General features: G+C 35.7%; 2 protein-coding genes across 4 annotated transcripts; one reads left to right on the top strand and one right to left on the bottom strand.

Moving 5' to 3' along the window:
- Positions 1–4,415: 4,415 nt before the first annotated feature.
- LOC583077 (mediator of RNA polymerase II transcription subunit 22) lies at positions 4,416–10,995 on the bottom strand. 3 transcript variants are annotated; one of them, XM_783004.4, is made up of 4 exons: positions 10,878–10,995; positions 8,434–8,608; positions 6,472–6,552; positions 4,416–5,069 (listed from the first exon to the last, which is right to left on the bottom strand). In XM_783004.4, the coding sequence occupies exons 2-4, from the start codon at positions 8,572–8,574 to the stop codon at positions 4,851–4,853; spliced, it is 441 nt and encodes a 146-aa protein (XP_788097.1). In that variant the 5' UTR covers positions 8,575–8,608; positions 10,878–10,995; the 3' UTR covers positions 4,416–4,850. The 3 variants fall into 3 exon arrangements, with proteins under 3 accessions (XP_788097.1, XP_011663190.1, XP_030853965.1); XM_011664888.2 differs by having other exon boundaries at positions 10,896–10,990; XM_030998105.1 differs by lacking the exon at positions 10,878–10,995 and adding an exon at positions 9,982–10,001.
- Positions 10,996–11,065: 70 nt separating this feature from the next.
- On the top strand, positions 11,066–22,069 carry LOC763778 (uncharacterized protein y4mH-like). Its single transcript, XM_030998103.1, has 7 exons — positions 11,066–11,205; positions 12,164–12,331; positions 17,358–17,440; positions 17,619–17,776; positions 17,989–18,150; positions 19,365–19,431; positions 21,253–22,069. Exons 1-7 carry the CDS (start codon positions 11,166–11,168, stop codon positions 21,454–21,456), a joined length of 882 nt encoding a protein of 293 aa, XP_030853963.1. The 5' UTR covers positions 11,066–11,165; the 3' UTR covers positions 21,457–22,069.
- The last annotated feature ends 941 nt before the right edge of the window (positions 22,070–23,010 follow it).

The raw sequence follows: 23,010 nt of genomic DNA, 5'->3' as shown, positions 1-23,010 counted from the left end.
TTAGAAATTGAAATGTCAAAATCTGTTTTCCTAACGGTTTTTATAACACTACAGTCTGTTGGAGAAATGAGTATGGTGAAACCGGTCACCCAAAGATTTTTACTTTTTGAGGCACTTCATGATCATTTTGAAGCACAATTTCTTTAGGGCTTCAATAAAGCACCATATCACAAACACTGATAACAGGTAGGGCCATGCATCTCAGATTCAACAGTTAAATGATGCCTTTAATCAATCTCAAGTTAACAATCACCCATTCACTACATAGAGTTAGGATAGATCATGTCAAACTCAAGCTGAGTTTGATATCAAATCAGCCTTCACTAAGCCCTGTTCACATATGGTGCCAGGGTTCTCAAGTACAGTGCTTCACATGCTTAGGACTTCTAATGCAAGCAGCTACTTTTTCCATCCCCACTCCCCATTCATTTAGTACAAAAAAATACCTGTGGCGGTGAAACCACAGGAAATGTGAACGAGCCTTTCGACAGCTGCCATGTTTTTGTTTTTTTCCCCCACAAATGTTCTCACAACCAATCGAATTTCATGATTTTTGCAGGATAAATAAATCATTGCATTGTTGCTAATAACGTTTTTTTTAATGAAATAGGGCCCTCATGTTTGTTGGCAAGCTCTTTCTGAAGGCAATTCAATCAAAGTTTTAGCAAGTTTTTAAATCTGCAACTGAGCCAAATGTATCTCCATTGTGTGCTAAAACTATATGGTATTTGTATTCTGTGGTGTAGAATTGTAGAAAAAATAAATGAGAATAATGGAGTTAATTAGTTTGCAACTTTGCATGCAGATTTAAAAATTGGAAATGAAGGGGAAAGGGGGGGGGGGGGTCTGAAAGTAGGTTCATGTACATTTTTCGGTTCAAATAAATTCCGATTCATTTTATGCCCTGCATCTACCGTAGCAGGCTATGATGTCTCCTTTGTCATGCAAATTTAATCAATGAAATGATGTCAGAAAAAAAAATTGTAGGAAATTTGACCATGTTAAAAAATTAGATGGAATTTACCAGATGATATTTTAAGTAAAATGTGATTTTAACATCGTTATCCTCGTTGCAAGGAGAGCAATAGAAGTTAACTAGATACCTTCGGAATTCATTTTGTTTATATTCATAGCAAATAATGGACATCTTGCACATTTGTTATTTTTGTCAAAGAACACAGCACTTTTATTTCTTTGCATATTGAAATTACAGTTTTTTCCACCTTGTGGTCTATCAAGAATGTTTTTTAGATCACTGAATGTACATTTCATACACAAGTTGCTATATCAGGCAAGCTTTTCCTTTTGCCATTAGTACACTGTAGCTGTAGAGGCACGCATGATATGTGAGAATGTTTGTGTACTGCCCAATTAAAAAGAGTGTATTGTGATTAACGGTATTAGTGAAAGTTACAAGGGAATAAACATACCAGTAGTTTTGCTCAATTTTTTTCATTTTCTGGATACAGCTGTTAATGATTAAACATTGCCCAAATTTTAACAGAAATGCATTCATTGATAAAAGTCAATCATGCACTGTCAGGCTTCTTTTTCATAATCTAGTGGAATTATCTGTTTAAAAAAACATTGACCACAGCAGTGCATAACTGTACGCCATGCATGAATGAATCCAAAGTCTAGTTTGGAACGGGAACATCCATGTATAGACATTTTCAAATATATTCATGGATAGTTTTATTATCAATGTGTATTTGATAATAAACTAACATCATTTATGCATGACTACATGTGTGAATATGACATTTTAACAAAATTACTGTAAAGAAGAATTGTGCATGCAATGTCTGCAAACTTTGCAAGTGCTGCAGATGGATCCAGGAAAATTCCATGCGGTGACACTGGATCACAAGTGACATAAACATTGAATATTTGCAATCCAGGAAAGAAAATCCTGTGAAAATAATTAGTCCTTAACAAATTTAAATTTCATGTGGTAAAAGTCTATGGTTGTACAAAAATCATTTTGAAGATGAAGATAACATGTATGCAGGTAACTGCCTTGTTGAGGCCAAATAAAGATGTTTCCTAGGGGCGTCGTTGGGAGTAATGGATGTTTGAAATTAAAGGAAACTCCCCCCTCCCCCCTCCCCAAGTCTATCTCTTATGAGGGGTTACATGACTTTAGTAAAACGATGACACTTCCTCTCTCCACTCTTCATGGCTCAAGTTTCCCCTTTATTTAGAAAGCAGTAAGGTTGGTCTAAATGAAGAGGATGCCCGAGACAAGAAAAAGTGGAGGGAGGGAGTGTCACCATGGTGCGAAAGTCAGTAACCCCTCATAACGAGAAAAATGCTGACTTTGATAATTGATGATGATGATGAAGATAAGTGCTTGTGGTTTGGTCAGTTTGTAATACATGTGCAAAATAGCACTGTATTGGTGTATATTACTATGTGGCATCATTATAAATTGAGAATTTACAGATTTGTTGTGTACTTATACATTTTGAAAGGAAGAATTGGGAGCAAGAAATAAGGATTTCCTTTTCTTGGCCCAGTTCTCCTTGCGATACGATAAATTGCTAAACTTTGTGTTAAAAGGGCCAGGTGTATATTCCAGTGCGAGATTTCACTGTCATATTTCATTTTTGGATCATTACACTTCAGCAGGGAAAACTAATCATTATCATCATTATGTGCACTTCATTCAATCTATATATTTCTCACAATTATACGGTATGGTACCTCGTTTGATACCAGGTTCAAAAGAGCAGCCAGTTTTTGTACGAGTTATGGGAGTGGTGCTATTTGTTTACTACGGTACATGTCATTTTGTGCAATTATTACAGGAATGCTGTTAAATGTGAAAGTCCATTCATCACATTTATTTTATTTTTTGTATCGTTTACGAAATACGATATATACCTTTATTTTCTGTAAAGATTTTTTTCTTTTCTTATTGAGGGTGTATTGCGTTAGATTCTGCTGTCCCAACATTTTGATCTGCAATGGGTTCAAACTAAGAAAAAAACACACACGTACATGGACTCACATTTTGAATTAAATTCTTCTAAGACGAGTGTTGAAAGGGTACATGCATCATTGGGTTATATTTCAAGATTCCTTACATTGCATGTTTTGAAGTAGTCCTGAATCTGGCCGATTTAATTTTTAATGATCTCCCCCACCGCAATCTCCCCCTACTTGCTGCTAGCCGAATATGACGTGATCCCTAACATTTCTACTGAGCGTAGATATCGCCATCTATGGCCGCTTGAAGTGAGTGTAGGGAATATTATTGAGATAAAACCTGCCAAATTCTGGACTAGTTATGAAATAAAAAAGTTAGCTGAACTTAATTTCAAAGAGTGAACATGATAGCCTCGTTAATTTTCTCTTCAAAACACATCCAAAACTAATGAAGTATGATTTTATATCCTATCGTTTATTGAGAACAAAATTCTAGGTAAATGTCAATGTTAAATAAGATTATACTGCTACAGTATATTAGTCGAGTGCTGATGTTACTGAAACTATAACCTTTAAGCATACTATTTACCATTCTTATATGATTGTTTATGAATACGGCTAAAACCATGAGAGAAAAAAATTTCAACTGCATAATATGAATTTTATTTGAGCATCTACAGATAATATATTTGAGAATGTTGTTAAATACACGTACAACCAAAAGAAATAAAGCAAACGCTAAAAACATGTTCTACATTTGTCCACAGATTTATTTAACCACATCACAGATGCAGAGAACATGTCGTGTCTTGTATGGAAAGCGATTAATAAATCACAAAATCAACTAACTTCTGTGTCTGAATCCTTCTTTTCTACAAGTTGTGAAATGTCAATACAATATAAAGAAGGGAAGGGTGAAACATCTGATGATCATTATTTATTTTGCTTATAAAATAAGGCCCTTACATTGTATGACCGACTTTGATTTGAAAATTCAACATTTTTTTCTTCAGGTAAGATAAGATTGCAGGGCCCTTGGGGGAACAGTATTACCGGTAATACTGATGATGCTAGCCTGGGTACACAAGACATATTATAATTGCAGGCAATTCGCTCGACTAGCATTCACTAGGCACTGTTGTAAGAGTCAGAAATGTTAAGTGTTTTACACTTGACGTTACGAAAAAAAATACGAAGAGGCCTTACAATGATCAGTACAGCAAGGTAATGATTGAATGTAACAAATTGAAGAACTTGATGGTAAAGACCAGTTCTAGTCATGCGATTGCATTGTGAAAGAAACGGTGTGGAATCGATCAGAAAAGGTTGATCTTCTAGCATATAAGTATTGGTGTGTATCAAGAATCATCAAAATGATAAAAAATTTGGCCCAGTCTTGGTAGAGTTACAAGCACTGTACACATAAAGATGTATATGGGACAACGCGATATCTTCACAGACCGGATAGATATGATGGTTCCCCAGCAAAATTTGTGTCATCCCGTATCAGTCAAAACATATTCTTTCATATGATTGGTAATAAGAGCTTCCATTTCAAATTTAGAGAGGGGGGCGTTTCCAAAACTGGTCTTTACCTTTAACAGGTCTGTCACTCTGCAGTAACCATCATCTCAAAGGGTCAGACATGACGCATACGACCATGACTACGACGAATGTGTGTGCAGGGCAGACAGTGATATTTACCGGTAGTCAAGACTGTTTTATTTCAATGCCTCTGTCTCTTTCTCAACCCACAAAACTTCAAGAATGGATTTTAATTTGAAGTTTTCCTCTTTCGGTATTGGGGTCCTTGGACCTTGGGTCTCAGCCATAATATTACTAAGGATGGCTGATAAACATCAGTCCATTATATAAAGTTAACATTGTCTTTGGAGTCCCATCATCATCGTCACTCAATATCATTTATATCTCGATGAGTAGTACTCTTCCTCTATCTCGTAAAGATCATTGGAGAGTTCGTCACGCAGCTGCACTATCTTCGAGTCCACATTGTTCTGGACGTTGCCCAAGAAACGAGCCCTCTTTTCAATGTTCTCATTGGCCAAAGGAAAGTCGTTCAAGATCAGGAACTGTTTGATGTCTGCTACCAAGGATATGAGAGACTCTCCTGCTCGAACCTAGTAAAAACAAAAAATCATAACACAACAAACTTTTGATTACAAATATCAAGTAGGTATCCAGAGACGGATCAGGGCCCGTTTCACAAAGCCTTTTTTCAATGACAAATGACAATTATCAGTGACAAATCTGCTGATAACCAATCAGAAGCAAGGATTTTGGTAGCTTATAACAAAGACTGTCATTTGTCACTAATAACAAGTTTTGTGAAACACCAACCAGGACTAACATGGCACTAGGGTTAACTTGTACTCGGCAGAATAATCATGGCCAATTCGTCCAGGAGAGCTGGATGCACTGCAAGTGCTTGGCAGAATTTCACATTTATTGCATTATTGGACAGTATGATGTAACATAGTTAACAAAAAAGGTAATGTTGAAAACTTCAAAGAGGTAATATTCTACAAGCGATGCTGAATTTGTCTTAGTGCCAAGTTAGCCTGACTTGGCCATCAACAATTCATAATTCAACATTTCAGAAGCAAACTTTTAATGTAAACACAATATGACTTTTTTTTAAACATGATAATAGTGAACATTTTTTGTTACACAAAAACTATTAACACTTCTAATACAAACAAAATTAAGGTACTATTTCCTCTAGTAAAGCTGACAAGGAGTTCTGCGACCTGTTTCACAAAGCCTTTTTTCAATGACAAATTACAAAAATCAGTGACAAAACTGCTGATAACCAATCAGAAGCAAAGATTTCAGTAGCTTATAACAAAAACTGTCATTTGTCACTGATGAAAAGTTTTGTGAAACACCCCCCTGGATATGCAAATTCAAGAAAAGCCGACAGACATCAAGTAATCCTGACTGGCTATACATCTTCTTTTAAATGGCAAATGGACACAGATGTAGGAAACTTTGCATGAAATTGTATTTACTGAAAAACACAAATGACATTTCCACACTTCAAATTGCATTTTCATCACCTGGGGGTTCACAACTATGGAGAGCCATTTGTAGCCTTAAAATAAAATATGTTCAAAATAAAAAATAAAAAATAAAGAATTTTAGACTTTTCATAATTTCCAGATCAAGAAGACAAAATCTTCTTGATAATAGAAAATATGAATGATTTGAATCAACATTTCATGCCTTGAAAACAACTTTTAAAAAATATTGTCAAAGATGCTAACGGCTTTCCATAATTGTCAAGTTCAACTTAGAGATAAGTTCAATTTAGGAACTTTGTGAAACACCCCCCTGGACTCAAGATTACACTAAAATATCAATTCATTTTGAAGATTGCACCTCATACCGCTGCTCTCGATATACTGGTCATTAAAACGTTTATGAAGGTAAATGAACATGTTTTTCAAGGTTAAGACATATCTGAACAATATTGGCAATAATTTCTTATCTGCTAAGAAATGAAATTGTAATTAGACTCACAATATTTCCTGCTCTGACTTGCATTTCTGTTTGGTCCTGTTCTCCTTGAGCTTGTCTAGCCACTTGAGTTTCATCCTCCACCTACAGAACAATGATAATCGTTGAATTACATGTTATGATCGAAGCAATATCAACTTATCAAGAGAAAATCTTAAAGGCATCGTTTAACAATGTTAAATCTGATATGCATGGTCCTACGTGTTATCAGAGTCTGTGTATGGTGTAATATTGAAGCCCTAACAAAATTGGGCTTCAAAATGATCATGAAGTGCCTAAAAAAAAGTAACATTTTTTGCGTGACCGGTTTCTCCATACCCATTTTTATTCAATAGACTGTAGTGTTACTGTTATGAACACAAAAAATGTGGTTTCAATTTCCAATCAAATATATCTTGACAATCAAACAGGCAATCGGCTTGTAAAAATCATGGGGTTCCTGACTGACCTAAAGGTTTATATTTATCATTGCAGCATGAGCTTAATCCAGGATTTTGTTTCAGAATCCGACGCAATGTTACCGAGTCACTTTAAAAGAACCAATCACAAACTGCCTATTCAGAGTCAGACTACAGGAGATTTATACAAAACTTGTTTAAAGAAACGTTTTATAAACAACCATTGTATATAACCAAAGGAGTGCACAGACTAGAAAAAAACATCTTATGAAGAAACGTCAAGATGTAAACAGACCAATTTTGACAATTCAGTTGACATGAAAGCTGGCCTATCATTATAAACAACCATTTTATAAAGAAAGGAGCGCACAGACTAGAAAAAAACATCTTATGAAGAAACGATATGATGTAAACAGACCAATTTTGATGAATACATGAAAGTTGGCTTATCAATAGTGTGCGCTCTCAAGTCTCAATACCCCGCCCAGTTATCTAATTTTCGTACAATACAATGTTCAGACTGCAGGGTAACCCTGATTTTTTATCGAGTTTTCATTTGAACGATGAAATGGGCATTTCGATATGTGATTTTTTTTTCCAGTTTCTTTGAGTGACATTCGGACTAGTAAAAAATGTAATTTACTTATCGTATAGCTATACAATAAATGTTGGTAGTTTGAACACAGGATAACTTCCTTCGCTCTTTGTGTCTTGGGTATTGTATGTTCATAAAACATCCACCTTCAAATATTACTTTTGTAATAAGGGAGATGTTTACTTGAAAAGAGCTGAAGTGAAGACTGTTTAGTGAGGTAACATAAACTACTTTGTGACCAAAAGGTCAGGCAGATGAGATTCTTGGGACATTGTTTCATTAAGAAGGTTTGGAGAATCTGGCACTAACAGGTTAGATCGAGGAGAAGAAGGATAGAGGAAGAAAAGTAGTTTTGGATGGATAAAATGATATTAAATGATAGAAAGAAAGGAGTGAATGGTCAGGAAAGATTACAGATATATTATAATTATGTACATGTACATGTATACCATATAGTGATTACAACATTAAAAAAAAAACATTATAACTTACTTATAGTTTGTCCGATGTAATTGCTAAAACTTCACCTTTCTCCTTATTTCAATTTCCTGCTTTCCTTCAGAGCAAACTTCTATTATTAAAGGTTAGATTTCCCTTTAGGAACAGATTTTCCACAAATTGTATTCACTTAGAGTTCATAACTTTTAAAAACAAAAACAATTAAATGGAGTAACCGGAATGGAGCCATTTCAGAAGAACCAGAGCTGTGTCTCACAAAACCATCATAAGTACAAGTTGAGCAACATCCCATTGAAATGCATGTATTAAGTTTAACACAGGTTTCAATAGGATGTCGCTCAACTTGTACTTATGACGGTTTCGTGAGACGCAGCCCAGTGTCCCGTTGGAAACCACAGAATATATGGACCGTTACCTTTTCCACAGTTTTATCTACCGGTATGTAATATAAGAGTTTCAACAATCAAGAATCAAAACAAACAAAAATAGTCCCTAAATCTACCAGTACTTTACCTTTGCCAGCTTCAGGACCTCTGTGAAGTTGTCGAGTATGGATGATACGTCCTCTTTGAGTCTTCGCTTGTATGACTTGAGTTGAGTGTCTTTGCTTTGAGTGAGCGCCCTCTGTTGCTGACCAGCTTGACCTAGTGACATCTTGAATTTAATTGTTTACAGGTCAGGAAGAGTTCTGGTAATAAAAAAAACCATTGTATTTTTAATAAAACTTAGTGAATACATTTTGTTTATTAGAGGTTGCAATGCTTTATTAGTTAGTAAAGTGTTTGGTACACAAAAATCTCAAGGGGGCGGGGGGAATCCATCATGTTCAAATAAACTAGCTCCAACAACACCTGCAAATGATTGGTCCTGAAATTTAATGGTAGATCTACATGTTGATGTACCATTGTACCAGAGCTGTGTCCTTTCCACTCTCCTGTACGGCTCTGAATGTTGGAGAATGACTAAAAACGACCTCAGCAAGCTATCAGTCTTCCACACAAAGAGTCTTAGAAGAATATGCCGCACTTTCTGGCCAAACACCATCTCAAATGAAGCACTGTATGCCCAATGCCATCAAGACAGCATGGAGAGCATCATCACGAGAAGAAGGTGGAGATGGATCGGGCATGTAATGAGAAAGGACAGAGATGACATCACACGAACAGCCCTCCACTGGACACCAGAAGGCAAAAGAAAGAGGGGACGTCCTAAAACCACTTGGCGAAGAACTGTGGAAGGAGAGATTAAAGACCTGAACCACACATGGGATACAATCCAAAGACTGGCCCAGGATCGGAAAGAGTGGAAGACTTTTGTTGCTGCCCTATGTGCCAGGAGGCATAATGGGCAGTAAGTAAGTACATGTTGATGTAGTTGATTTCCTAGGGCTCAAAATCTGCAGCAATCCATATTTACTAATTTAGTTTGTTTAGTAAATAGAATTTGGCAACTATGTGTGGATTCTGGCTAAGAATGTTTCGGACTCTGCAGGAAATCATTTGTATTTTTTGTAGAATTTAAATAGGCTAGGGTCTATTCAATTTTTTTAAAAGGAGCCTCTTCTACATGTAGTTCGTTCTAGTTTTCTATCATAACATTATTAACAAATAACATTAACAGAACCTGGTCTAACTAGACTTAGAGCTTGGTGAGTTGGTTACTGTAAAAGTAGAAATATTTGCAGTACATTAATTTTCACGGATTTTGCGCTAAGATCGGCAAGCGCGAATTTTACAACTCGCGAAAATATGGAAGCATGACTTCTTATTTCTGTGTGTTTGAACAGGCTGAAATGCGTGCAACGCAAAGATAAGAACCAGGTTCAACCACACATAGCTGCATTACTATCCTGGCTGTGTATTAAAAGCTGTGCTATTGATTCTCAACATTTCAAAAACAAGTGTACAAAACTAAACTGATTTCACTCAAAGTCGGTACTTTAGTGACAATTGATGATACCTATACTTCTACTTATATTTCTAAGACGATACTCAGCAGGATCCATAAGTCAGGATGTATAGTGCTGAGAAAAAACATTAAAACACATTTTTTTTAACTTACCGATGTTAGAAAGAATAAATCAAAAATTCAAATTGTAAGTCTAGACTACTGTCAAACTTGCAGATCAGCCGCATCGGCATGATTATGTACATTTGTTTGTTGTACTATTCATGTATTCAAATGCTGCCTATTAACACGTAGTGCAGTGCTAGAGGTCAATACGCATTAGCATTGACTCTCTATCTATGCTTTGCTGGAGAGGGTTCAACCAGCGATTATGTTTTGTGTTCGATGGGCACGAAAAATAAATCACGCGAAAATAACAGCATTTACAACTAGTCTACAGTCAGACTGTCTATGGGTGCCTACAGAATTCCGAGTAGACTAGGCCTATATTGGCCTATACTTGTGAGATTTTTGCATTATAAAGATATAGTCTAGGCCTACATTTCAAAAAATCAAAAATGTGAAATTTACATGGCTAGCGACTCTTTGCGTGTGATACTGATAGGCCTACCGGTAATGGGATTTCACCCATATAGCCATAGACCGAAAGCTTCAGTCTCTATATCGTCGGTGTTCCACTGAGACTACGTCTGGCTCCACTAGACTATATCCGGAGGTCTAGTGGAGCCAGACGTAGTCTCAGTGGAACAACCGACGATATAGAGACTGAAGCTTTCGGTCTACCATAGCCATAGACTTTACACGTAACTCGCTGAGCTCGCGCTCGATTGGGGCAGCGCTAACTCCAAGGAACTCCGCCCCCAGAGCTATGGCCGGGGCCAGCGCCAGTGCAGTGGCTCATGATCATTATCCCTCATGATTTCTCGAGAAGGTCGAACTCGAAGGCTACTTCATTTCTGTAGCTGTATGGTTTGGTCAGCAAAATATCCTTTTCAGACACATCCACGCTAACTTTGTTATCATATGTTATCTTGCCCAGTAAAACTTACATTTTAAGCAATATCTACCTCTCTCCTGATTGTCCGGTCCCACGACTAAACTATCCTAAACAGAGTCTAGTCATGCGTACACAGTGTACGCACTGCACTTCACTTCTGCCTGCAGCATGCATGCGAGCATAGCACGCATGCAGTGTACGGATGTTGAGGTCTTAAACTGTAACATGGTCTTAACGTGTAACACGATCCGGGCTTACTCGGACGGACCCGGGCGCGGGCGGGGTGGATTCCCTGGCTGTATGTTGGCCTAAACTGTACACACGATCCGGTGGAGAAACAATGGCTAGGCCAAGGCCGGTTAGCATTGATGCCCACGTTCGTAAGTTAACAATACAATTATCATATACTAATGTGATATGCATGCATCTTGACACGTTTAAGTGCAAATTTCAAGTCTAAATAATTCAGAATTAACAACTGTCTTGATCTTGTTAATTAGAATAAGATGCATGTGCATATAACGTACGCGTTCGGCCTCGGGCTCCGCCCCCGTCCAGTTTCTGTTGTTCCTCCTGTCATGTTCAGTTAAGCCCTTCGGCCTCATTCAATATTCATATCAATATAGCAGCTCATAATCATAGGGTCTATAATCTATAAAGATCGAGATCTATGCTTATTCACGTAGGCCTACCTCCTTTCATTTACAAGCTCTGTTATTTGAATACTCATTGTTTGCAGTTGTGATACAAATGTAGGCCTAGATAGACCTTCACTAGCCTACATCATGTAATTAATATAGAAATTAATGCAAATAAACCCCTGAGCTTGGGAAGCATGCAAATCTGAGGCAGTTCAACACTGCACTGCACAGGATCAGGAGAGGAAGTTAATTTAGAGCCACCCTCGGTATATTAAAGCAACAATGTCCAGAATGATAATGATATATTTATGAGTGCTGAAATATTTATAAAAAATCTATAGGCCTGAGTGTGATGTAGACCTAGCTTCTATTAGTATGGACATAAAATGAATACAAATATAAATGAAAAGTAAACCTTGAGCAATATTAACCATGACAAATAAAATGAAATGAGAGCACATAAGTTTTAACAAATTAATATTTATTTATTTTATTTCAATGCCAATGCCTGAGGATCACCTAAGTCATCGGCTGGTGCTAAATATCATTATGTTTATGTTATGTCACTTTGTCAACCTTGTGATGTAGAAACTACAAAAAATTCTATATCATTTATATATATTACTGGTTGATATTACTATTGGCTATTATTACTGTATTTATGAATTAACTTTTCATTTTTCTTATGAAATCTTAGACTTCTGGGACCTTCAAAAGTTCAAGTATGAGTGGCCAACGGAGGAAGATGGGCCGCTTTTTGACAATTTTTATCCCTGCGGCTACGAGAAGGCTCTGGTAGAGAGTGGCTGCCCTGTCAGAAATGGCATCTTTGTACAAGTTGTTAACAACACAGTTGCAGAAACTGGTAATTTCAGGTTTTTTTTATTATAAATTCATTGTCACAGGGAATGAAAAAAATGAATTTGGTTTCTTTTTTGAGACTGGCGTTTTATACACCACTAAGCACCAAGTGTTCAATATTAATAATTTCAGGGGTTTTTATTCTAAATTCATAGCAGCTAGGGAATAAAAAATGAATCAGGTTTCTTTTTCAGAATGGCGTTTAATTCCCCACTAGGCACCAAGTGTTCAATATTAAATTTGATTGAAATTATATGTTGTTGCTCTTGATGGGAAACAATTTTATTTTTAGATTAAGTGATATGTTGTTCATTGCATTATTTTGTTGTTTAGTTTGCATTTCAAATGACATCTGTAATGGGCTAAAAAGATTTGTGCAATATAATGCAAATTTGATCAAAAACATGCCATTTTAAAAATCGAAATAGCTCTTCAGATAGTCCGTTGACCCCCATTTTTTATATCATGGTTGGAAAAAGCATGAGTTGGAGATATGATTTCATACCCCCCTGACTCGTACAAAGTGAAACATCATGATCACCATTACTATCATGATCATCATCATGTTCATCATGATCATCATTGTTTACATGTCTATATAACTTCTCCCATTCCCAAATCTATCATAATCAGTGAAGACAGACCACCTAATTCGTCCCCATGACGAATTAAATTTTCTAGTCATATATTTGTATTTGTAAGCGCTATATGGTACTTAATGTTTTAAACGCTCGTAAATATTCTATATTAATGAATAGTTCATTCTCATTCAAATACTTGCAAAACCATTTCTGCTAAATGATAAAATGTGGGATTCATAACTGATATTTTCTGTTTGGAGCCAGTCAGATAGGAATTATAAACACCTTAACTTCCCGGCCTACACGGTCCAGACAGATGATGCACTGTTGAATGTGCATGTATCGTAATGATGCATTTGTATTGACAATAACAATGTCTGATTTTTAATTTTTTAGGTGATACGTACGTAGACGTATCACCTTTTGATTTCGTCAAGATTTTTCTTTATTATTATTTTTTTTTTTTTTAATTATTATTCTTCCTCGAATTTGTTCGCAGGATATCTCAAGACTGAATAAAGCCATTATCATGAAACTTGCCATGATGATAGATCTTAGTCTAACTTAGAACTGCGTGAGTTTTTAGAGAGTCAAAATTATCGTGACGTCATCCAGGCGCCATTTTGTGAAAATCAACTAATGATCATATCTTCATAACGGAAAAGTATTTCTCATTCATAATTATCACGATTAAGATAAATATCCGTCCAGTCAAGTTGAGGTCAATAAAAGTGCGCAAATGCGCGCATGCGCGTTCGTCCGCGCGTTTACGCGCGCGCAAAAATTTAAAAGGCTCCAAATCATCCCAAATTTTTTTTGCATACGTTTTAGGCCATATGGAGCATTTGATAAAAAAATTACGCACACGCGCATGCGCGCGCGTTTTCGCGCGTACTGGCATTTTGCAACATAGAATCGCCGATTTTTTTCTGTCATCATATTCGGTACATTTTTCCAAGCATTTTGATAATTTGTTCACCTTTCATTAACGCAATGAGCGTCCGCAAAGTTGACAGCACGCGCGGATTTGCGTTATCTTTATCCACAATACATGGGCAAAAACATGCCTATATAAAATTCATTGTAACTCTTTAGAATAGATAGAAACTCCCAATATTTTTTCATATTTGGATAGATTATGAGTCGGAGATATGATTTCATGTCTCATTTTATCCTCAATTAACTCATGACGTCATCATAATGGCCTCCAAACTCAAAATTTCAATTTGCATATTATGACGTCAGCATATTTTTGGAAAATTGATTGTATCTCTGTAAATATGGATCAATTTTCTTTTTAATTTTGATATGTTCTAGCTGAGACAATTTTCTACAAATGTAGTACTCACAATTTTTATTTTTGACAAAAGTATCATGGTGTATTTTTGCGATTAAAGGAGTCATGTCAATTTTTCGCATTTTGCGTGTATTCTCTATGGGACATGACTTTTTCTCAAAACTGGATTCTACACTCCTGTCTTTCGCGAGCAAAATCTCCGTTGTTTTAGCTTTGTTTTCGCTGAGCTTTGGATATGTTGTAGCTGAGACAATGAGCTATCAAAAGTGTGCCTTTTATTTTTCGATTAGATGCCGGGATCATGCTCATTTTTCACTTGCAAAGTAGGATTTCTGAATTCCATTTCCCGTTTACGTGTAATCGCTATGGGAGATGTTTTGGTATATCGGTAACGCACTTGACTTCCAACCTCGAGATCCCTGGTTCGAGTCCGGGTGTCTCCAACACTTTTTTTTCACTTTTTTTTCCTTTTGACCTTCACTGTACCATCTCCTTTGATTATTTAAACACGTAGATTCGCAAATAATGTCATAAATAACCCTTTTTACTTTATTATTACCCTATTTTCACTTAATCCATTACTTTTTGCGTGTAATCCCTATGGGAGATGACTTTTTCTAAAATCTGGAGTCTACATTCCTGTCTTTTGCGAGCAATATCGCCGTTATTTCGGCTTGGATTTTGTTGATTTTTGAGTATGTTGTAGCTGAGACTAAATGCTATCTAAATCAACCCTCATTTTTTCAATAAGATGTCATGATCGCGCTCATGATCATGATCATGATCATCATGATCATCATTATCATAATGATGATAATCATTTATCAATTACATTTTCATTTCTTTGAATAAGATAAAAATCGTCAAAAGGTGTTCTTCATGATGTAAATTAGAGTCAAATGTGTAACTGGTTACTGCACAGGGTCAAAGGTCATATATTGTTTCAATCTATCTTCCCTAGATCCATGATGATCAAGGAGACACAATTTAATCTTGACATATGAATAGATCATATGGGAGAAGCATATGAATGGGAGAAGCATTTTACAAAATAATATATCATGTAATGCATTTTTCGTTATGTAGACCATTATCATACGTATCACCTAATTCGTCTAAGTGACGAATTAAAGTCTAGTATTTATTTTGTGTCTGTATAGAAGAAATTATTATTATTCTTCCTCAATTTTGTTCGCAGGATATCTCAAGAATGGCTAAAGCCATTTTCATAAAACTTGTCATGATGATAGATCTTAGTCTAACGTAGAACTGCGTGACTTTTCATAGACTCAACGTCATCGTGACGTCATCCAGGCGCCATTTTGTGAAAATCAACTTATGATCATATCTTCATTACGGGAAGTTATTTCTCATTTATAATTATCATGTTTAAGATCAATATCCGTCCGGTTAATTTTAGGTCAATAAACCTGCGCGTTCATCCGCGCGTTTACGCGCGCGCAAAAATTAAAAATGCTCCAAATCGTCCCAAATTTTTTTTGCATACGTTTCAGGCCATATGGAGCATTTGGCAAAAAATCATGCACACGCGCATGCGCGCGCGTTTTTTGCGCGTACTAGCATTTTGCAACATACATTGGCCGAATTTTCTCAGTCATCATATTTGACACACTTTTCCAAGCATTTTGATAACTTGTTCACCTTTTAATAACGCAATGATCGTCCGTCAAAGTTGACAGCACGCGCGGATCTGCCTTATCTTTATCCACAATACATGGGCAAAAACATGCCTATACAAAATTCATTGTAACTCTTCAGAATAGATAGGAACTCCCAATATTTTTTCATATGTGGATAGATTATGAAATAGAAATATGATTTCATGTCTCATTTGACCCTCAATTAACTTATAATGTCATTATAATGGCCTCCAAACTCAAAATTTAAATTTGCATATTATGACGTCAGCATTTTTTTCGAAAATTGATTGTATCTCTGTAGATATTGATCGTTTTTCTTGTAAATTTTAATATGTTTTAGCTGAGACAATTTTCTTTAAATGCACTATTCATCATTTTTCATTTTGACAAATATATCATGGCGTATTTTTGCGATTAAAGGAGGCATGTCAATTTTTCACATTTTGCATGTATTCTCTATGGGACATGACTTTTTCTCAAAACTTGATTCTACATTCCTGTCTTTCGCGAGCAAAATCTCCGTTGTTTTAGCTTTGTTTTCGCTGAGCTTTGAGTTGTAGCTGAGACCAGAAGCTATCACTAACTAGTTTTTTATTTTCGATCATATGCCAGGATTATGCTCATATTTCACTTGCAAAGTTGGATTTGAGCATTCTATTTCACGTTAACGTGTAATCGCTATGAGAAATGTTTTGGTATATCGGTATTACGCACTTGACTTCCAACCTCGAGACCCCTGGTTCGAGTCCGAGTGTCTCCAACAATTTTTTTTCTTCACATTTTTTTTTTCTTTTTGACCTTTCACTGTACCATCTCCTTTGATTATTAATACATGTAGATTCGCAAATAATGTATAAAAAACCATATTTACTTTATTATTACCCTATTTTCACTTGATCCATTACTTTTTGCGTGTAATCCCTATGGGAGATTTTTTTCTCAAATCTGGATTCTACATTCCTGTCTATTGTGAGCAATATCGCCGTTATTCCTGCTTGGATTTTGTTGTTTTTTGAGTATGTTGTAGCTGAGACTATATGCTATCTAAATCATTCCTCATTTGTTCAATAAGATATCAGGATCAAGCTCATGATCATGATCATCATCATTATCATCATGATCATCATTATCATAATGATGATAATCATTTATCAATTACATTTTCATTTCTTTGAATAAGATAAAATCGTCAAAATATGCTCTCCATGATGTAAATTAGAGTCAAAGGTTTAACTGGTCACTGCATAGAGTCAATGGTCATATATTGTCTCAATCTATATCTTCCCTAGATCCATAATGATTAAGGGATCGACACAATTTAAACTTGACATATGGATATATCATCATGGGAGAAGCACTTGATAAAATAATATGATATCGTTTAATGCATTCTTCGTTATGTAAACCAATATCATACGTATCACCTAATTCGTCTAAGTGACGAATTAAAGTCTAGTTTATTGTTAGATTTTTATATTTTTTAATTCTCAGATTGGGCCTTAGACATGGCTACCCGTCACAAATGCATTGTGGGAGTTGTTGGCTGGATAGACATGTGCGGGTCAGATGATGAGGTAATTAAGGATACATCTTATGTGATTTTGTTTGTGTTTGAGGTAGGTGTTAAGACGTTGTGCAGGTGTCAAACCCTGGGGTTCAAATTTCAAACCCTTAATCTTATCATTTAATGTCAGTTTAATGAACCATTACCATGGTACCTCCATTACTTGGCTTGTAATTTTGATTTTACAGGTTGACCAGGAGTTAGAGAGGCTGTCAAAAAATCCTCTTTTTCTTGGACTTCGTCACATCTTGGACTTGGAAGAACCTGGCTGGATTGAGAAGAAGGAAGTCAAGAGAACTCTGGGAAGACTTGAGAAGCTAAATCTGACCTATGACCTACTCCTCAGGTACAGAGAAATGTTGTTTTTTTCTTCTGAGAAACTATGTGGAGCTATATGTTAATTCCAAGAGAGCATTGGATTCTTGCACTCATCTTCTAAATGTGCACTGTGTACATTATAATCCAGAAAAATGGGGGGGGGGGCGCTTGAGCCTCACCAAAGCTCCCCTCTAAAAAATCCACTCATCTAGAATTTGGTGTTTTACTCCATACCTTCAGGCCTCACAGTCTTCACTATGCTACCGAAATCGCCCAAGAGTTCCCTGATCTAAGACTCATCATAGATCACATAGCCAAGCCGAAGATCAAAGAAGGAGAGTTTGACAGCTGGGCGAAGGACATGAGCAGAGCGGCCAGCTGCCCTAATGTCTACGTCAAATTGTGAGTTGGCAAAAGCACAGTTTTTTTTTTAAATGACGACATAAAGTGTAATACACTTCCCATTTCCGTATCACAGTGCTGAGTGAATATGAGCAAGTCCTTTGTGGCATTCAGTTGCCTTCATTTACACGTTCAAAAAAAGTGTGTGGGTTTTTTGCAGCGTTTTTTCGCGCCATATCTGAACAAGCCTTTATTTCCTATTTTTTGGAGGAGAAAAATGCCCCCAAATGACCCCTAACAATGGGTAGGGGTTCCGAGGCTTAAGCGGCATACCCCCGTCCAAACCAAATCTGAGTATCTCCCCCAGGCTTTATTGTCTAATTTACCTGTTTCTCTGTATTGACTGGTTTAATTTGACATTGTATAGCTTTGGACAGCTAGTATAGACATAGATCAGTGATGTTACAGGCAGGCTTCTTACATGTAGGTGGATTTTGTTGACCCATGGTCCAAATTGAGTGAGAGACGATCCTAGGGCATTCCATTGATGATTTGGGAGGATTCAAAGCATTTTTTGTTGTTGATGGTAATCAGGGATGCCAATTTTCAGGCAAAAGCCTGAATTCACGCCCTGGCGATTTATTTTCAGGCCATAAGTTTAGGCTTTTTTGTATACTAAATAGCTAATTCTAGGTGGTTTTCAGGCCCTCTGATCAATTCTAACTGGCATCCCTGAGTAATGCATTGACATATCCATTATTAGACAATTATCAATCACATTTGTTTTGCAAAACCAAAAGGAAATGTAACAGTAGCCCAGGTTACATGTTTTAAAGCCACACTGTCCTACTTGTAGCTACTTGCTCCCTCTATATAGAAAACAATGCCTAATCGGTGACCACTTGTCCCCCATGATCCTCTTTTTCTTATGTTAATTGAGAGCTGAGTTGATGAGAAAACCACATGTCCAGTGACCTTGCATGATGGTCTAATCCCTCCTATAAACTAGTATAGATAAGCTTTAAAGGACAATGTAACTATTCAATCAAAGTCATATTGCATAACATAATACAGTACATGAAAACATAAAATATACATAAAAGTATTTTTTAACAAATTAGAACAGTACGAGGATAATCTGTGTTGGAAAAAGTTCAATACAAGATTCTAATATTGCACAAAGTATATTTGCTGTATCTTCGGACGGTATAGGTCTTATTATTTTTGAAAAAAAATACTTAAACAAAAAAAATCTTATTATCTGCTTTGTATAGGTCTGGGATTGTGACTGAAGCAGATCCAACGAGCTGGAAACCGAGTGATCTTAAGCCTTATGTTCAGGTTAGTTTTCAAGTTTTTAACCAACAAATTAAAAAGAAAATTATGTTCATTTAAAGAAACTATGTCCCTTTTGCAGCCAACATCAAATTCTCTAGAACTTTTCAGGAATTATGAATATGTCATGTATGTCCTAACTGTGAAATTTAAACATTAGCAGTGTCCTAGTATTCAAATTATGCAAGGAAACCTGTCTACCTTCTAAACTTCACTGTCAGACACTATTGAGTGACTGACTGGCTTTTTTTCTTCTTTGGTAATAACATACGGTACATAAAATGAGCTGTAAAGGGTACATGATCATTTGTCTACATCAATAATCCACTTCTTGTAGCGGCCAAAATTAAAATGATTAAATCTTGGCGCAGCTCAAAACGTACGACCATTCGGTACAATGGTCTGAAAATCAGACTATAACTTACTGACTTGGTAGCACTTAAGTTGATTCGAAAACTAATACCCGGTAGTCGTTATTTCCCACATATTTCCAACATTTTCAAGCCCTCTTTTTTTTCGAGAAGTTCTAAATTAGTATTATCTTTTAAATGCAGTTGGAATTTAACCTTTTCATTTTGTTGGCCTACTAATGGGACATAGTGCCTTTAAAGGCAGTTTGAAAAAAAATGTTTAAGTTGGCTTACTTTGTTCCATTAGATCGTTGCGTCTTTAGGTTACACACTCTTTTGTGTATATTCAAGCCTTAATTCCAAAGGGTCGGGTGTAACGTTTGTGAAATACACCCCTCTTACAACCCAAGTGTCAGATCCAGTTTTCAGACACTTTCTGAAATTATATTCTAATCAAATTCATTAACAAAATTAAGATTTAAGGAGATGGGATCATTGTACTTTTTATATAGGTGTCAGAATTAGCATAATTTCCATCTCGTAGTGCATATTCAGATTATGGTTATTGAAATAGATCTAGCAGGTTAAGAGGGCATACAAAATGTCTCTACAGAAACTTTCTTTTACTATATCTCCTTTATTTATTTATTAATTAATTTATTTCTGATATTCATACAGGGTGGCACATATCACCAATTTGGTGGTCTTCCATGAGGCCCTGTTTGGTAATAATAAAAACAAATAACAGCATCAAAAACAAAATAGATAAATATACACATGCATATAAACAGGTAAAATACAAAATAATTGGTATCCCCTTGAAATAACTGATCATTCAAGAATCATCCTTGATCATTTACAAGAAATATGTGAATGGAATTTTCAAATTAAATATAATTTTTAAAAACGTTCATTTAATAGTCTGATAAAGCTTAACGCACGGGATACCAAAATTGTTATATACATATTTACATTCAATTGCTCTTTAACTAATACACTTAGGTTGTTTACAAGATAGCTGAAAATGGATACATTACATGTATGAATACATGATATAACGATAACCATGTTAACCAAATTTCATAATTTTGCAAATAGGAAAAAAAATGGTTACCTCTGCACGAAACCACTAAAAGTTCACTTACACGTTATCTACAGATAACAGGGCTTTTAGAGCGTGTTTAAAACTGTTCAAAGTAGGTGACATTTTGACAGGACTTTTAAGTTGGTTCCAGAAATTCCAGAAATGACAAGATATTCATAATATAAATCTGGGCCCTGTTTCATAGAACTTGTTATCAATAACAAATTTGAAATTTGTATGACAAACTTGCTCTCAACCAATCAAATGCCACGATTTCAGTAGCTTATAACAGTTATTGTAACTTGTTTTTGTTCACAAGTTTTATGAAAGAGGGGCCTGGTACAACGAAATACCTCAGTTTGTATTGTGTACATTTTGCCTCTTGTATTTCAGCACTGTGTGAAGTCCTTTGGTGCTCACCGCTGTATCTTTGGAAGTGACTACCCCGTCTTCAAAGTGGTAGGTGCCACATACAAGCAGGTTTACAATGCATTGATGGAATGCTTGCTGGACTGTACCACTGATGAGGAGAGGGGAGCTATCTTTGGGGAAAATGCTGTTCGTTTTTATCAAGTAAAGGTTCCCCTTCAAGAGTAGATTTTGAAGGGGATTCGAGATGAAACCAGAAAACACTACTGGTAATTGTTTCACTTTGTGCTTAAATCTGTGTACAAATGTAACAAAAAGAATGTACAAGTATATATTTTTCTATTTCATGGTGAGTTTTGTTCATTTTGGAAGTGGTAATACGAAATATTGTTTTATTTTCATCTACCATCTCAAATGATCTCCATTTGCTGTCAATGCTCTAATTAATGTTTAAAATACTGTAGAAGCCCTTATTCATGAGGATTTCATTTTGCAAAATGTTGAAGTGTCACAAATTTAACAACACTATAAAGTTAGCTGGCAATGCATCGTGGTATGATGGAGATCAAAATTAAAATGGCCAGATTCTGGACTAGCAATGCATGTGCAAACATGTATAGTAAGTAGCCTGTGTTAATTATTCTGAAATCAAGAGGTTGCAAAAATATGGTGTCCCTAACATCTGGGAAAATATCTCTACACAAAATACATTGGCTTAAACAGTACATGATGTTAAATAATTCCATAAAGATGTAAAGAGATACCGGTTATGGGTGGTATTCTCAAAAGCGGATTAACTTTAGTCCATGGTTTAATCCACAGACTAAGTGTGCAATGCCAAGTGTCCATATGAATATATTTCTAAATATAATTATGTTATCATGGTAATTTAGGGACATATCAATTTATTCAAAAATATATTCATATGGACACTTTGCATTCCAAACTTAGTCGGTGGATTAAACCATGGACTAAAGTTAGTCCGCTTTTCAAGAAAACCATCCTATAGGGATGATGACTGACAATGGTACTGATCTCCTTTGAGGTATAGACCTCAAGTTATTGTATATTTATCTATAATGTGCTGATCAATTTCAATACAGTATGAGTAGTAATTTTTATCATTCAAATGTAATTTCATTGAAAATGAATATGGATGTTGTATACAATTCTAAGAGTTGGATGTTTTTCTTACATTTTATGCAGATAAGAAAATTAACTTGCCTATTTTTCATGTCTGTGTCAAAAATAAAAATGCAATCATTTGTGTACAGTGTGATATTTTCATGGCATTCTTTATCATTTCCCAGTCTTGAGCTTAAATAGTAAACAGGGAAGGAAAACTACATTTACTTACGTTTACTCAATTAATTAAAGTAGATCTTGCAATCATTTGCCTTCTACAATAGTACTTGCATGCATGAAATTAATTAATTCCTTTTAAATCATGATATTCAGGTATTTATGTATATGTCATGATTTTCTTTGTTCAGTTATTGCTATACCGGTATATGCCATGATTTTTTGCCATTTTTACACTTACATGTAATCGTATATGCAATGACTTTTTTTTAAATTACCTAACCGTGGTGAAAATATTGCAAATTATCATATCAAAGGGTCACTCGTACTGTGAACGATTTTGGGAAAGGATATTGTCTGGCAAATTGTGCCTAAAATGGTAAAAAGAATACCGTATCAGAAAAAGTCAAATTGAGAAAATATAGGTGTTTATGTTTTTAGTAAGCTAAAGCAAATAGTGACCTAAACATGTGTATGTTG

Source organism: Strongylocentrotus purpuratus, unplaced genomic scaffold (assembly GCF_000002235.5).
Source record: "Strongylocentrotus purpuratus isolate Spur 01 unplaced genomic scaffold, Spur_5.0 spur5_scaffold_4, whole genome shotgun sequence".
Taxonomy (NCBI): Eukaryota; Metazoa; Echinodermata; class Echinoidea; order Camarodonta; family Strongylocentrotidae; genus Strongylocentrotus; species Strongylocentrotus purpuratus.
This window is presented reverse-complemented; position numbering and strand designations above follow the sequence as displayed.

Excerpts from the sequence above, each read along its gene's own strand:
- LOC763778 (XM_030998103.1), top strand. The coding sequence starts at position 11,166 with ATGGCTAGGCCAAGGCCGGTTAGCATTGATGCCCACGTTC. Across the intron at positions 11,206-12,163 it reads TAGCATTGATGCCCACGTTC|ACTTCTGGGACCTTCAAAAG; the intron begins GTAAGTTAACAA and ends ATGAAATCTTAG. Across the intron at positions 19,432-21,252 it reads ATCTTAAGCCTTATGTTCAG|CACTGTGTGAAGTCCTTTGG; the intron begins GTTAGTTTTCAA and ends CTTGTATTTCAG.
- LOC583077 (XM_783004.4), bottom strand. The coding sequence starts at position 8,574 with ATGTCACTAGGTCAAGCTGGTCAGCAACAGAGGGCGCTCACTCAAAGC. Across the intron at positions 6,553-8,433 it reads AGGTCCTGAAGCTGGCAAAG|GTGGAGGATGAAACTCAAGT; the intron begins GTAAAGTACTGG and ends ATTGTTCTGTAG. Across the intron at positions 5,070-6,471 it reads AAGTCAGAGCAGGAAATATT|GTTCGAGCAGGAGAGTCTCT; the intron begins GTGAGTCTAATT and ends TGTTTTTACTAG.